The following is a 12,996-nucleotide window of genomic DNA, read 5'->3' on the forward strand; positions in this document are numbered from 1 at the left end:
TCCTATAGAGAGTGGCTGCCATAGACACTTCAGGTTTAAGGCTTTTAAAATACAGAATGTGACTGGGAGCCAGCGCCATGTTGAGGGCTGCAGCAGCCAGAGGGTCCCAGGTGTATATATATCTACTCATTCCATTTTTGAGTGCCAGCTCCCTGCCAGGCACTGTTACAGAGTTGTGGATAGAGCAGTGAAAAACCAAATAGGCCCAAATCCCTGCCCCCCTGGAGTTTACCTTCTTCTGAGCAAAGATAGATGGTAAACAAGTAAAAGGGCTACGAAGAAAGGGGATAGAGTGCTTGCTGGGGCGGGGTGGGGGGAGCAGGTGTGGTCAATTTAAATAGGCCTCTTAAGGGAAGGCCTCATTTAAACTAATATCCCACCTGCCATGCGGCCCAGCCAAAAAAAGAAAAAAAAAAGTAATAACAGGCATAATGCATTTGTTACAAATTGAAGGCTTCTGGCAACCCTGCATCAAGGAAGCCTGTAGGCATTTTTCCGTCAGCATTTGCTTACTTCATGTCGCTGTCACGTTTTGGTAATTCTCAAAATATTTCAAACCCTCCACCAGCAAAAAGATTATGACTCATTGAAGACTCAGATGATGGTTAGCATTTTTTAGTAATAAAGTGTTTTTAAATTGGTATTTACATTGTTTTTCTTAGACATAATGTAATTGCACGTTTAGTAGACTAAAGTATAGCGTAAACATAACTTATATATACACCGGGAAACCAAAACATTCGTGTGACTCGCTTCATTGCGATATTTGCTTTACTGCGGTGGTCTGGAAGCAGACCCACAATATGTCCAAGGTATGCCTGTATTTGAGCAAAGGCTTGAAGGAGCGAGCCATGTGGATACGTGGAGGAAGAAGAGCATTCAGGCAGAGGGAACAGAAGCACAAAGGCCCCGAGTGTGCAGTGTGCCTGTCACAAGAGCAGAGTGAGCATGGGAGAGAGGGGAGGGTGCTGAGGGCAGAGAGGCTTGGGGTGCCAGAGCCTCCTGGAATGATTTCCGCTTTACTCTGAATGGATAGAGAAGCCGTTAGAGGGTTTGGAGGAGAAGAGTGATGTGATCTGACTTACGTATGAAGAGAATCATTCTAGCTTCTGGATTCAGAAGAGTATGTAGGGAAACAAGGAGGGAAGTGAGAAGAACCAAGGAAAAACATAAGAGTTTTCTGGACCAAGGGTGGTGGTAATGGAGGTGGTAAGGAATGTTCATCTACTTAATTGGAAGTGGGCTTAGGGGGTACTAATGCAGTGTGAGGCCTGTTACACAGATCCAGAGCTGGACTAAAGGGAAAACAAAAAGCTCCCAGCTCTTGGAAGCTATAGATAAGAGCTGGGGAAGATGGTCCTCTATGAGACCACCTGCAACAACTAGCATGGTTCATCCCTGGCGGGCACACAAGTCAGTTTTTATAGCTCCAATTAACTTTTTTAAAATTAATTAATTAATTTTAAAATTTTTGCCTGTTTTGGGTCTTTGTTGCTGCACAAGGGCTTTCTCTAGTTGTGGCGAGCGGGGGCTACTCTTCGTTGCAGTGCACGGGCTTCTCATTATGGTGGCTTCTCTTGTTGCAGAGCATGGGCTCTAGGCTCACGGGCTTCAGTAGTTGTGGCACACGGGCTCAGTAGTTGTGGCTCGCGGGTTCTAGAGCGCAGGCTCAGTAGTTGTGGCGCACAGCCTTAGTTGCTCCGCGGCATGTGGGATCTTCCCGGACCAGGGCTCAAACCCCTGTCCCCTGCATTGGCAGGCAGATTCTTAACCACTGCACCACCAGGGAAGCCCAGACTTCAATTAACTTTTAACAGCAGGCTCCTTATTTAATAACGATTATCTTGATTGAGGCAACTATATCACATCGCTGATCAGCTCTATTAGAGGATTATTCCTTGTAATCAGCTGACATTTACTCTTCTTTCTATCTGTTGATCCTCCTTCTGCCCTTTACCATCCACGTTCACATGACAGACGTTTAGCTATTTGAAGAGATACCACAATTCCCCCAGCCCCCCTCTTTAGGGAAGAGGTAGGAAGTTAATATTCACCTGATGTCTTCTGTGCCCCAGGCACTTACTTCATTGTTGACATCTTTAGTGACCATTTAGTCATCGGAACAGCATTTTCTCTGTTTTAACCTGACCGACCTGAGCAGAGTCTGAGCCTGTGACTTGGTCTCCTCATCATGACCGGGCTGTAATCTTTCAACCTCCTGAACCATGTCAAAAACTTTGTCCAATATACTTTTATTAAGTACCAGACACTGTGTTTGGTCCTGCAAGGATGGCTCCTTCCAAGTTGCTCAAAGCTCAGTTAGAGAGACAGTATTCATTTAAGTAATAAGACCAAGTCCACACAATCGGAAAGTGCTGGTGGAGCTGGGATTCAAATCAAGACCTGTCTGCCTCCAGAATCCACGCTCTTTCCACACCACCACTCTCCGTGCCTCTCCTCGCTGCCAGTCTTGAGGCAACAGAGTGTTGCTGAACAAGTGGCCCTGTTAAAATCATATGTCTGTTCTTGAAAACGTTTAACACTGCCCATGGAGAACTCATCATTTTGCCTGAGGATATTCAGTTAATCACAGGCTTGGTTTTCCACTTTCATGTGGGATTGATGGTAAAAATATGCCCTCAGATTCTTGGAGGTGTTTTGTAGAAAAATGGAAACAACAGTGCACAGTGCACATAATTTTTATGAAAATGATTTATAGACCCTGGAGAAAAAAATCATATAAAATAAAATGAAAATAAAGTAATTTTCAAGAGTCCTGTCCTCTTTTCCAAAAACAACAAGAAAAATAAACAAGTTATCAAAAAGCATGGGTTACCAACAAAGTAGGAAAGGGGGTAGGCCTTTCTAAAAGTGATGTGGGATACCTTAATGTCTGTCACATATTTAATTTTTCCAAAAGGCTTACACATCTGTTACCTCAGTGCATCCCCACAGAAACCCTATGACGTGGGTGGCTGATGAGGGAGAAAAGAGGTAAGTGACTTGCTGTGTCCTCAGGATGACATTCCCATAGCGATGGATTGTCGTTAACATTTTTTTCTTCAAAGAAATCCGAAGTCCTAGAGATGAATGGTCAGTAGTGCTTTAACGACCTTCCTCTCTCGTGTGCTTTGTCCAGGGTAAACTGGTTGGAATCTGTGGCAGTGTGGGAAGTGGAAAAACCTCTCTCATTTCATCCATTTTAGGCCAGGTAAGATTTTGTGATTGTCCTTGGCATTTTCTGCTTCTTTCTCTGAATTCTGCTTAGCCAGAGTCTCAGGAAAAATGAACTTATTTCCTGAAGAGAGTCAGGAAAGGTGGAAACAAAATGACCCTAGGTCTGTATCATACCCCGCCCCCTGCCTTTCCTACCCCTTAACAACAGCACTGTATCTGGAAGGGGGCTGAATGACTGATTGGTACCCAGCTGGAGTCATTTGTTTCTCTTGCCTTCTTTTATTCAGCATGTATTTACTGAGTGCCATAGGTATGCCGGACAGTGTGTTGGGAAATGTCAGAGGTAAGGGATGGACAGACTGCAGACTGCCAACAAATGGACCAGCCTCACCAGCCTCCCTCTCAGAGAGAGAGCCTTCAGGATTTGATCTAGAAGTAAAGGCCCACTCCGTTTTCAGCCTAACCATTGAAAGAATTATGCCCTCAAGGAGTCCATGGTCTGGGACTTCCCTGGAGGTCCAGTGGTTAAGACTCCATGCTCCCACTTCAGGGGGCGCGGGTTTGATCCCTGGTTGCAGAATCAAGATCCCGCATGCCACGTGGAGCTGCCCAAAAAAAAAAAAAAAAAAGAGGAGTGTCCATGGTCTGATTGGGGTGCTAGGCCTTCTAGACACACGAGCACAGCACAGGGCAGTGAGTGAATAGTGCTCGGAGGGCCCAGAAGAAGGCTGTCAGCATTTGGATTAAACTAGCTCGACTTGTTGGGTGAGATGAGGATAAACTTAAGGTTATTCCTCCTGATGGATGAAGTCCTCTGAGTCATTTTTCCATATTGAGGAAATTAAACAAATGGGAGAAGGGGCTGGGGAAGATTGTTTTGTAGCACCCAGTCTGTGGAATATTTGGTCCTGTTCAGCATCACTGTCACAGTTGATGGAGTTGTGGCTCTCCTCTAGAGCAGTGGTGCCCGGGGTGGTCTGAGGAAGCCTGTATTCAAATCATCTGGAGGTGCAGCTTCCCACCCACACCTGCTTCTGCCTTATGAGGCTGTACAGTGGCTGGGCTCAGCCAGTGGTCTTCGTAAAAAACCAAAGACCTCCTATGTAATTTCTGATCATCAGCCAGATTTCAGGGCCAGTGATGAGAGACACAGGTGGAGTGAAGGGGAAGGAAGGGTTAGTGGGCAGCAGTTACATTGAAAACTGAGTGGGTCTTTGCTTCTGGATCAAATCCTGACAGCCTTCTCTCTGACAGAGAGTCTGGGAATACCGGTCAGCCCTGCTTCTTTAGAGTGTAACTCTTTGTTGGCGGTCTGCAGTATGGGGTGTTTGTACTATAGCAGCCGAGAGAGCTGGATTTCCACAGTTAGACCCTCAGGGGGTTTCTGAACACTTGAGTGCATTATCAGTGTACTTACCTGTTTGGGGGCAGTTGTGGTACTGTGTTACGGCCTGTGTGTGTACACTGTGCATTACCATGTTTGAGAGGACAAACTTGTATGTGCAGATTGGTTCATGAAACTGTTTCAAGCTATAGCGTTCCTAACCCAAGACAAACGTCTACTGTTAGTTCCAAAAGGAACACTGAAAGAGCATAACATGGGTCAATCGATTCATGTCGACCACTGCAATGGAAAACACAATTCAAAGCACATGGCTCATCGTGTAGTCTCTTCATGTTGGAGGGGAGGGTCTGTCATCATTGTGTAGATACTCAGCAATACTAGTTGAGGTCTAACTGGAATTTTTTCCCCCTCTGGTCTTCATTTTACAGAAGCAGCTGATGTAGCCAACAGCCTGTATTAATTCTGTGGATGAGCTGACCTGCGCTCATCTTGAGGCAGGGACTAGCTCTAAATCTTTACAGCATACTCCCCAGGGGAATTCTGCAGGGGCCTTCTGCTTGTGCTTCCTTCAATTAGAACAGTTTGCAGTTGGGAAAAAAGGATAATAAAGTAGCTTATGGGTTGCTGAATGAAGTATTTGTTCATTCAAGTCATGGGTTATGCTGGGCTCCCATCACACGTAAGCAAGGAGAACTTTGATTTTCTTGACTGCTGTAGCTACTGCTGTAGCTTTGGTCTCTGTGGAACAAAGGTGAGGCCCAGATTGGGGTTCAAAAAGTATCCAAGGAAATTGCCAAGATTTTCAACTCCGCTGTGGAATGTCGGGGGTTCTGCTGGCTTAGGGTGACGGTTTTGCGTTGTGATGCCATTAGGTGGTGTCTCTTTCCCTAGATGTCACTTCTAGAGGGCAGCATTGCAGTCAATGGAACCTTCGCTTATGTGGCGCAGCAGGCCTGGATCCTCAATGCCACTCTGAGAGACAACATCCTCTTTGGGAAGGAATTTGATGAAGAAAGGCAAGGAATGTTTGGTTTCTGTCATGCTTTCATCTTGGCTGTGTGAGACACAGGCAGCCCGAGTCAGCAGGCTCTACCCCAACCGTGTCCCTGATGCTGGGTCTCTTTGTGTCCTTCAGATACAACTCTGTGCTGAACAGCTGCTGCCTGAGGCCTGACCTGGCTATCCTTCCCAACAGTGACCTGACGGAGGTACAAGTCTTCTGTCCCTGGTGGGCCAGGGTGTTTAGCAGAGAGGATTCTGGAAGATAGGTGGCAGGGCTATGCCAGAGCCACCTCCTAGGAGTGCATCTTAAATGCATGGGAGAAGAACCTACACGGGAGTTTTACTTTCTCTGGGACTTTATGTTAGGAAAGCATTTGGTCCTTAGGGCAGGAATATCAACACTACTTGGTTTTTTGTTTTTTTGTTTGTTTGTTTGTTTTTGCTGTACGCGGGCCTCTCACTGTTGTGGCCTCTCCCGTTGCGGAGCACAGGCTCCGGATGGGACGCGGAGGCTCAGCGGCCATGGCTCACGGGCCCAGCCGCTCTGCGGCATGTGGGATCTTCCCAGACCGGGGCACGAACCCGTGTCCCCTGCATCAGCAGGCAGACCCTCAACCACTGCGCCACCAGGGAAGCCCCAACACTACCTGTTTTAAGCATATAAATATTTCACGTCATGTGGATTTTAAACAAAATCCCATTGTTGGTCCAGAATTCATGTTTTCTACCCTGTTTATTTTTTTTTTTTTTGCGTTATGCGGGCCTTTCACTGTCGTGGCCTCTCCCATTGTGGAGCACAGGCTCCGGATGCGCAGGCTCAGTGGCCATGGCTCACGGGCCCAGCCGCTCCGCGGCATGTGGGATCTTCCCGGACCGGGGCACGAACCCGTGTCCCCTGCATCGGCAGGCGGACTCTCAACCACTGCGCCACCAGGGAAGCCCCTACCCTATTCATTTTTAAAACCAAAGTCAAGCATGTGCTTGTTGAGCTTCTTCCCCTGAACTTCATTCTGCCAACTTCCTTACTCACACATGGTTTCTAGAGAGGCCTCTCCCTCTAGAAAGAAAGAGTCCTTAGCACAAACCCGCCTTTCTTTGCTTCTCTGCCCTGGAACAGTTCCCAGAGGCTTGTCTTTGGAACTGGCTAGTGCCTTCAGTGTTGACACTCACCTCCCATGACCTGTCCTGGAGGTCTCTGGGGCTGACTCTTTTGTTCAGCTGACTTCAGTTTAAGCCCACAAACCAGATTTGAATGGTTTGATTTGTTGACTGGTTCTCAGATCCTGGTCCCCTGATTAGCAGCAAATCAGTAGCATCACTGCAGATTCTCAGCCACACCCGAGACCTACTGAATCCAAGACTCTAAGGGTGGGGCTCCACAATATGTTTTAACAAGCCCTGCAGGTAATTCTCATACATGTTCTTATTTGAAAACCTCTGAATTAATTGAATTTTTTTTAAGGATAAGATTTTTTTAAAAATACAGAGCCAGTTGCCGTTTGACAATTGATTTTTTTTCATTCGTTTATTTAGTAATATTTATTAAGTGCTTGGTATATGCCGGCTGCATGTGCAGAAGCTGCTGGGGGCACTGGGAATATAAAAGAAAAGGACAATAGTCTGTGTCCTCAAAAAGCTTACAATCGAGAGAGACATCCCGACAAATAGGCACAAAATAGGCTGATGAAAGAGTCCCCTTTCTTTCGGGTGTTAGTGGAGAGGGGGAGGGGAGACTTCACAGAGGAGAGGACGCCAGAACTGAGCAGACACAGTATAGGAGAAGGCATGACAGTGGTGGTGTGTGTTCATAATAGACACACAACTGAAAATGCTCAGATCCCAGGGTATGGAAGGGGGATTGACACTGGAGGCTGAGAGTTGCTGGGAAACCAGGTGGTAAAGGGCCTGCCTTGTCTGCCATATTTGGGGGCTTAGATTATGTTCTTTAGGACTAAGCAAGGGTGGGACATGGTCAGCTTTGTGTTTTGGAAAGGTCTTTCTGCCCATGGAGAATGGATTGTAGCGGGGCATCAAGAGGGCGTGTCGAGGCTCAGATACAGGATTGGTTAGGAACCAGATGGTGGCGGGAGGGGAGGAGGCATCCGGGCTGATGCCCCCCCAGTTCTGTGTGGGCCCTGGAGGACATGGCAGCACTTCATCCAGGTGGGGAAGTGAGGAGAAGAAGCTGGTTTGGGTGGGGGAGATGTGAGGTGACTGGGGTGATCACTGAGCATTGTTCTGGACTTGAGCTGGAGGCTTCCCGTGCTTTCTGGGCTCCTGTAGATTGGCGAGCGCGGAGCCAACCTGAGTGGTGGGCAGCGCCAGAGGATCAGCCTCGCCCGGGCCTTGTATAGTGACCGAGACATCTACATCCTGGATGACCCCCTCAGTGCCTTAGATGCCCATGTGGGCAACCACATCTTCAACAGTGCTATCCAGAAGCACCTCAAGTCGAAGACGGTTCTGTTCATTACCCACCAGTTACAGGTATGGTGCTTCCTTCCCCAGGCTTCCCACCTTGTCTTGAGAAATCAGAAACAGGGGGGGTGGGCTTGGTCCAGGTACCTTTGTGGGGCTCCTAGAGGTCCCTGGAATCATGAGTGTTCTCAGCAAATAGCCCCCTGTCCCATTGTACTAATAAAGCTTGTTATATCAGATGGCCATCTGAATCAGAGATCCCTGGAGCATGTTAGCTTCTGCATGTAAATCAGTAAGTAAAAGGGTTGAGAGGAGTAGACTGAAAATGGAGTTTGGGTATGAGACAGTTTGGAAAGGGTTGTGTTAACATCTATGCGCGAGTGGGAACTGTTTAGGGAAAACAGGTTCTTCTCCCTCTGTCGTTCCATGACCAGCAGCCACTTCAGAGAGCAGCTCAAGGATGTTACCATCTGCTTTGCATATGTTGTCAAGTCTGGGGGGCTAAGCCCCCATTCTGCCGCAGAAAGACTGTAATTATATGTACTTCTGAGCGCAGGGAAGGGATGTGAGGTTTAATGCAGGCCTTTGTGTGGCTTCATCAGCAGATTTATGTCAAAAATTAGAGGAACTGGTTTTTGAACTGCATCACGAGGCAGGACAAACTAAAGCAGGGGTTCTCAGTCTCAGCACAGTGGGGTTTGGGAGCCAGAGAGCTCCCTCTTGTGGGGGGCTTGTCCTGTGCATCCCTGGCCTGTATCCACCAGATGGCCGTAGTACCCCCTCCCCGCCAACTGTAACAACCAAAAATGTCTCCAGATATTACGAAGTATCCTCTGAGGGGCTTGTTCACCTCCAGATGAGAACCGCTGAACTAAGGTCTAGGCGTTTGGATGTATTCGCACAAGTATCAGCCACGCTATGTTGTCCCTGTCTTTGTCTCCAGTACCTGGCTGACTGTGATGAGGTGATCTTCATGAAAGAGGGCTGTATTACAGAAAGAGGCACGCACGAGGAACTGATGAATCTAAATGGTGATTATGCTACCATTTTTAATAACCTGTTGCTGGGAGAGACACCCCCAGTTGAGGTAAGATTCGCGGTGTGTGTGTGTGTGTGTGTGTGTGTCTTTCCAGCAAGAGAGATAGGACCGTAGTGAGTGATGGAGAAATCTCAGCTGAACTCATTGTCCGTGTCTTGTCGGCAGGGGCCCTGTTCTCTGGTGACCAGACTGCTGTGCTTTAGTCCGCATACTGGTTCTATTCTGCGAGGGCAGGGTTGTGGGGTTAGAGAACCGAGGTCTTCTGTCACGGAGAGTTTATCAGCAAGGCAATGACAAGGAGAAGGACGTGGGCTCAGTGTGTGCTGCTGTTCAGTCATAACTTAGCTTCCTAAACTCCATCAAATCCTGACTGAAACATTAGGAAGCTCCTTTCTTAATAATCAAATGAATAAGGTGGCAGAGAAGAGACATTAAATACTGCATACATTTGAAAATTATCTATGGTGTCTTGGCTGCCGACTTGGCACTCATTATCTAGTACCAGCTGTGTCCCAATTCCTGGATTAGGCACTTTATAGCTGTCATCCTGTTCAGCCATTTTAACAGAGCTCTGCGGCCAGATACGATTATCCTCCACTTGTACAGCTGAGGAAACGGGGGCTCAGAAGGGTTAAACAGCCTGCTGGAAAGGTCAGTTTGACTCCAAAGTGCTGCGCTGCCGGGCCTCCTGCAGCAACACGGAAAGCTGGCCGCCCGTTCTGGGCTCTGAGTTAGGCAAAGACAAGGGTGTGCGTAGAGCTGGCTCTCATATTGACCTTTTTATCCTCTGGTCGCCTTGGGTCCTAGGAGTTCACTCAGGCTGGGCTAAAAGCCGCTTCTTAGCTACTAGGTCATTTTGATGTTGAGTAGGATGAAAGCAAAAAGTTATTGGGACCTTTTCTGGGACTCTTATTTCAGTGTTTGGGTATCATCCTGTTTGATTTCAGGTTCAGTACAACTCATTGTTCATGATGTGTTTTAGGCCTTTTGATACAACTCTTGACATTGTGAGTGTCATCAGTAACTGCTATAGAGACACCTGATCCAGATTTGGATTTTATGATCTCTCCCTGTGACTCTCACGGTGCTTTGGGCTCTTCAGATCATTTCCTCCTCACTGTACACATGGAGGGGAAAATGAGAGGGAGAGAAGCTAAAGCATGAAATGTCCAAGGAGCAAAGGAATATCGAGAGGGAGCATGTTGAGTGAAGGAGCGTGCTTTCAGTATATCACTTCACTTTCCTGAGCCTCAGTTTCCTCATCTTAAAAATGGGGGTGGCACCTGCCTCTTTGAGTTGGTGCATTTGAAATAATATGTAATGTTCTTATCCCAGTCAGTGGTCAACAAATAGTAATTTTCTCTTTAGAGAGTGTATTTATTCATGCACCGTGGTAAATATAAAATTTAGAGTCCTATCTTATGTTCCAGATGTGGCTCTAAATTTTATATTATTTTCTGATGTTTTTTTCACTGTCAATTTTAAAAATCTAGTTGGAGAGCAAACTGGGGTCATGAGGCTGACAGGGACATAGAATTAAATGTAATAAACTATGTATAGAGAATTTCCTGTATAAAGATGTAAGAGGAACTTGGAAAGGAGAACATTAAGTAGTTTCTATTATCTCAGGTTCAATTTGATGAATGTTTCGTAAGTCCCAGCATGCCCCATTATGGGCAGTTCTGGGTGCTGGGCCCTGTGTAGGTTATAACCATGAGTGAGATGTCATCTCTGTCCTTGAGGGACTCGCAGTCTTCTAGGGAAGACCAATACTCTTATGCTCGTACATATGTACCAACATATGTACATATGTAACAACACCAGGTCACATATGTAGCAACATGCTGTGAAAGTACTAACAAGTGCCTGGGAGAACAGGGGAGGGTGAACTCTATTCTAGAGGAGTGTTAAGTTGCCTCAGGGAGAATTAAGATTTGAATCCATCTGAATGGGGACAACTGTGATTGAGTTGGGTGAGGAGAGGAACATCCCAAGTGAAGAACCAGGTGGATCAAAGTCTAGAAGTGGGAAATGGCAGTGTGATGTGAGGCACGGACAGGCTAGGGCCAGAATGTGGAGGTGCTGCAAAAGCAGGCTGAGAAGCGGAAGTTTGTCCCATGGTAGATCTATGATTTGATTTAGTGATGTGGGGATCAGAGATGGAAAGAATGGAAGTGACCCCAGCTCACATACTCTGGACAAGTTGGACTGGACGAGAACAGCATAAAGGCTACTGTGTTCGGAGTTTAGGTCTTTAGTTACTTTGGGGAGAGCAGTGTCAGTGGAATGGTAGGAACCCAGCTTAAAGATTTAAGGAGTTGGGGAGGTTACAGAAGTTAACTTTTAAGAAGCTGGATGTGTCCCTTTTCAATAAGAGCAGCAGCTCGATGGATGATTCGCTAACGTGTCCTTTGGACATTTGTCTGAATGGCCATATCATGATGACGGAGACACTTTTTTTTTTTTTTTTTAAGATTAATTCTAAAAAGGAAACCAGTGGTTCACAGAAGAAAACACAAGACAAGTGTCCTAAAACAGGGTCAGTAAAGAAGGAGAAAGCAGTGAAGCCAGAGGAAGGTAATGAACTTTTTTGAGATTTGTCATTAAAGTTTTTTTTGGTTTTTATTTTCCACTGAAGCATTTTATTTGCACATATGTATTACATCCCTAGAAAAAGGATCCCATGGTTTTCCCTCCAGTGTGTTTTCACACACTTGCTTTTTCATGGTCCATGATGCTAGATGAGGTTGTCAGTACAATGAAACCAAACTGACAGGATGGGACCTGCCATGTTTCTACATCTTGTGTTGCCCATCAAATCTAGGGCTGGGGCTTCCCTGGTGGCGCAGTGGTTGAGAGTCTGCCTGCCGATGCAGGGGACACGGGTTCGTGCCCCGGTCCGGGAAGATTCCACATGCCGCGGAGTGGCTAGGCCCGTGAGCCACGGCCACTGAGCCTGCGCATCCGGAGCCTGTGCTCTGCAGCGGGAGAGGCCGCAACAGTGAGAGGCCCGCGTACCGCAAAAAAAAGTTTATCAGAAATTACGCCATGTGGTAATTCATGCTGTTTAATAGCATTGCGTGTTGTAGAGCGCCTGGCCTTTTATTTCTAGAATACCAGACTTTTGTATGATTGTTGGGAGACCATGAGGCACTTTGTGTTTTCTTAAGCCGAGCAAGGCAACAAGAATGTCCTTTAATCCTATGCCCTCTTTTCCTATGCAGGGTGGGGTGAGGTGTAGGTAGTCATAGCTGAGTCATCTTGACTAAGCAAAAATTGAATCGTGGGTTCATCTCTGCTCTTTAAAAGTCATGCCAACCAATGCAGAGGCATGCCAGCTTTAAGAATGCCTACATCCTCAGAACCTCCCCTGTTACAATGATACACTCCTCTGCTTGTCCCAAGCAGACTGCAGCAGGGCTGTGGTGAAGAGTTACAGCCAAGGTTTTTCCTACTTGATTTTCCTATCCAGAGTCCTTGGTCCTGTTTTTTAAACCCTTTATCTTATCAACTGAAACAAATCTTGGGAGTTAGAAAAGCTGTATGCAATACCTTAGGCATTTTCACTTTTGTGAACTTGAAGCTGCATATCAGTTTGCAAAGCATAAGAATAATAATAAATAAAAATGCAGTCCTGTTTTAAAGTTCTTTCTGTTGTGTCACCTCCTCACCTGACGTGTTGAATCCAGGACCTTTCCTGGGTTTGCCACTGCTTTTTTCATTTCCTTGTTCTTAAAGCATTTGGCGTTAGGAGGTGACCATCCTGATTTACCACTCCCTGCCTCTTGTCTTTCTTTCAATTAGCCACATATGAGCTTTTGAATTCCGGTGTGAATTGAGATGCCTTACTCTCACACACACAAAGCAAACACAGCACAGAAGCCTGAGACATCTGTCAGTTCCTGCCATAGACAGTATAAAAAAAATAGAATGTCTTTAGGGGACATTTGTCCTTATTTACATAGCCACTAACCTGGAGACTCACATCGCAAAGTGCTCAAGGCATGTGTTGCTT

At 46.5% G+C, this 12,996-nt stretch overlaps 1 protein-coding gene across 2 annotated transcripts in view; it reads left to right on the forward strand.

Annotated features, from left to right (window-relative positions):
• ABCC5 (ATP binding cassette subfamily C member 5) overlaps positions 1-12,996 on the forward strand; it is a gene marked incomplete at its 3' end in the record, with an annotated part of 84,796 nt that overhangs the window by 40,545 nt on the left and 31,255 nt on the right. For both annotated transcript variants that reach the window (XM_082840165.1, XM_082840164.1), the window contains exons 11-16: positions 3,140-3,211; positions 5,414-5,538; positions 5,658-5,730; positions 7,808-8,011; positions 8,886-9,029; positions 11,456-11,558. In XM_082840165.1, the coding sequence (XP_082696291.1) occupies positions 3,140-3,211; positions 5,414-5,538; positions 5,658-5,730; positions 7,808-8,011; positions 8,886-9,029; positions 11,456-11,558 (721 nt within the window). The remainder of the gene's footprint in view (positions 1-3,139; positions 3,212-5,413; positions 5,539-5,657; positions 5,731-7,807; positions 8,012-8,885; positions 9,030-11,455; positions 11,559-12,996) is intronic.

The sequence above is a fragment of the Leucopleurus acutus genome, assembly GCF_964270905.1.
Source record: "Leucopleurus acutus genome assembly, chromosome: 5".
Classification (NCBI taxonomy): domain Eukaryota; kingdom Metazoa; phylum Chordata; class Mammalia; order Artiodactyla; family Delphinidae; genus Leucopleurus; species Leucopleurus acutus.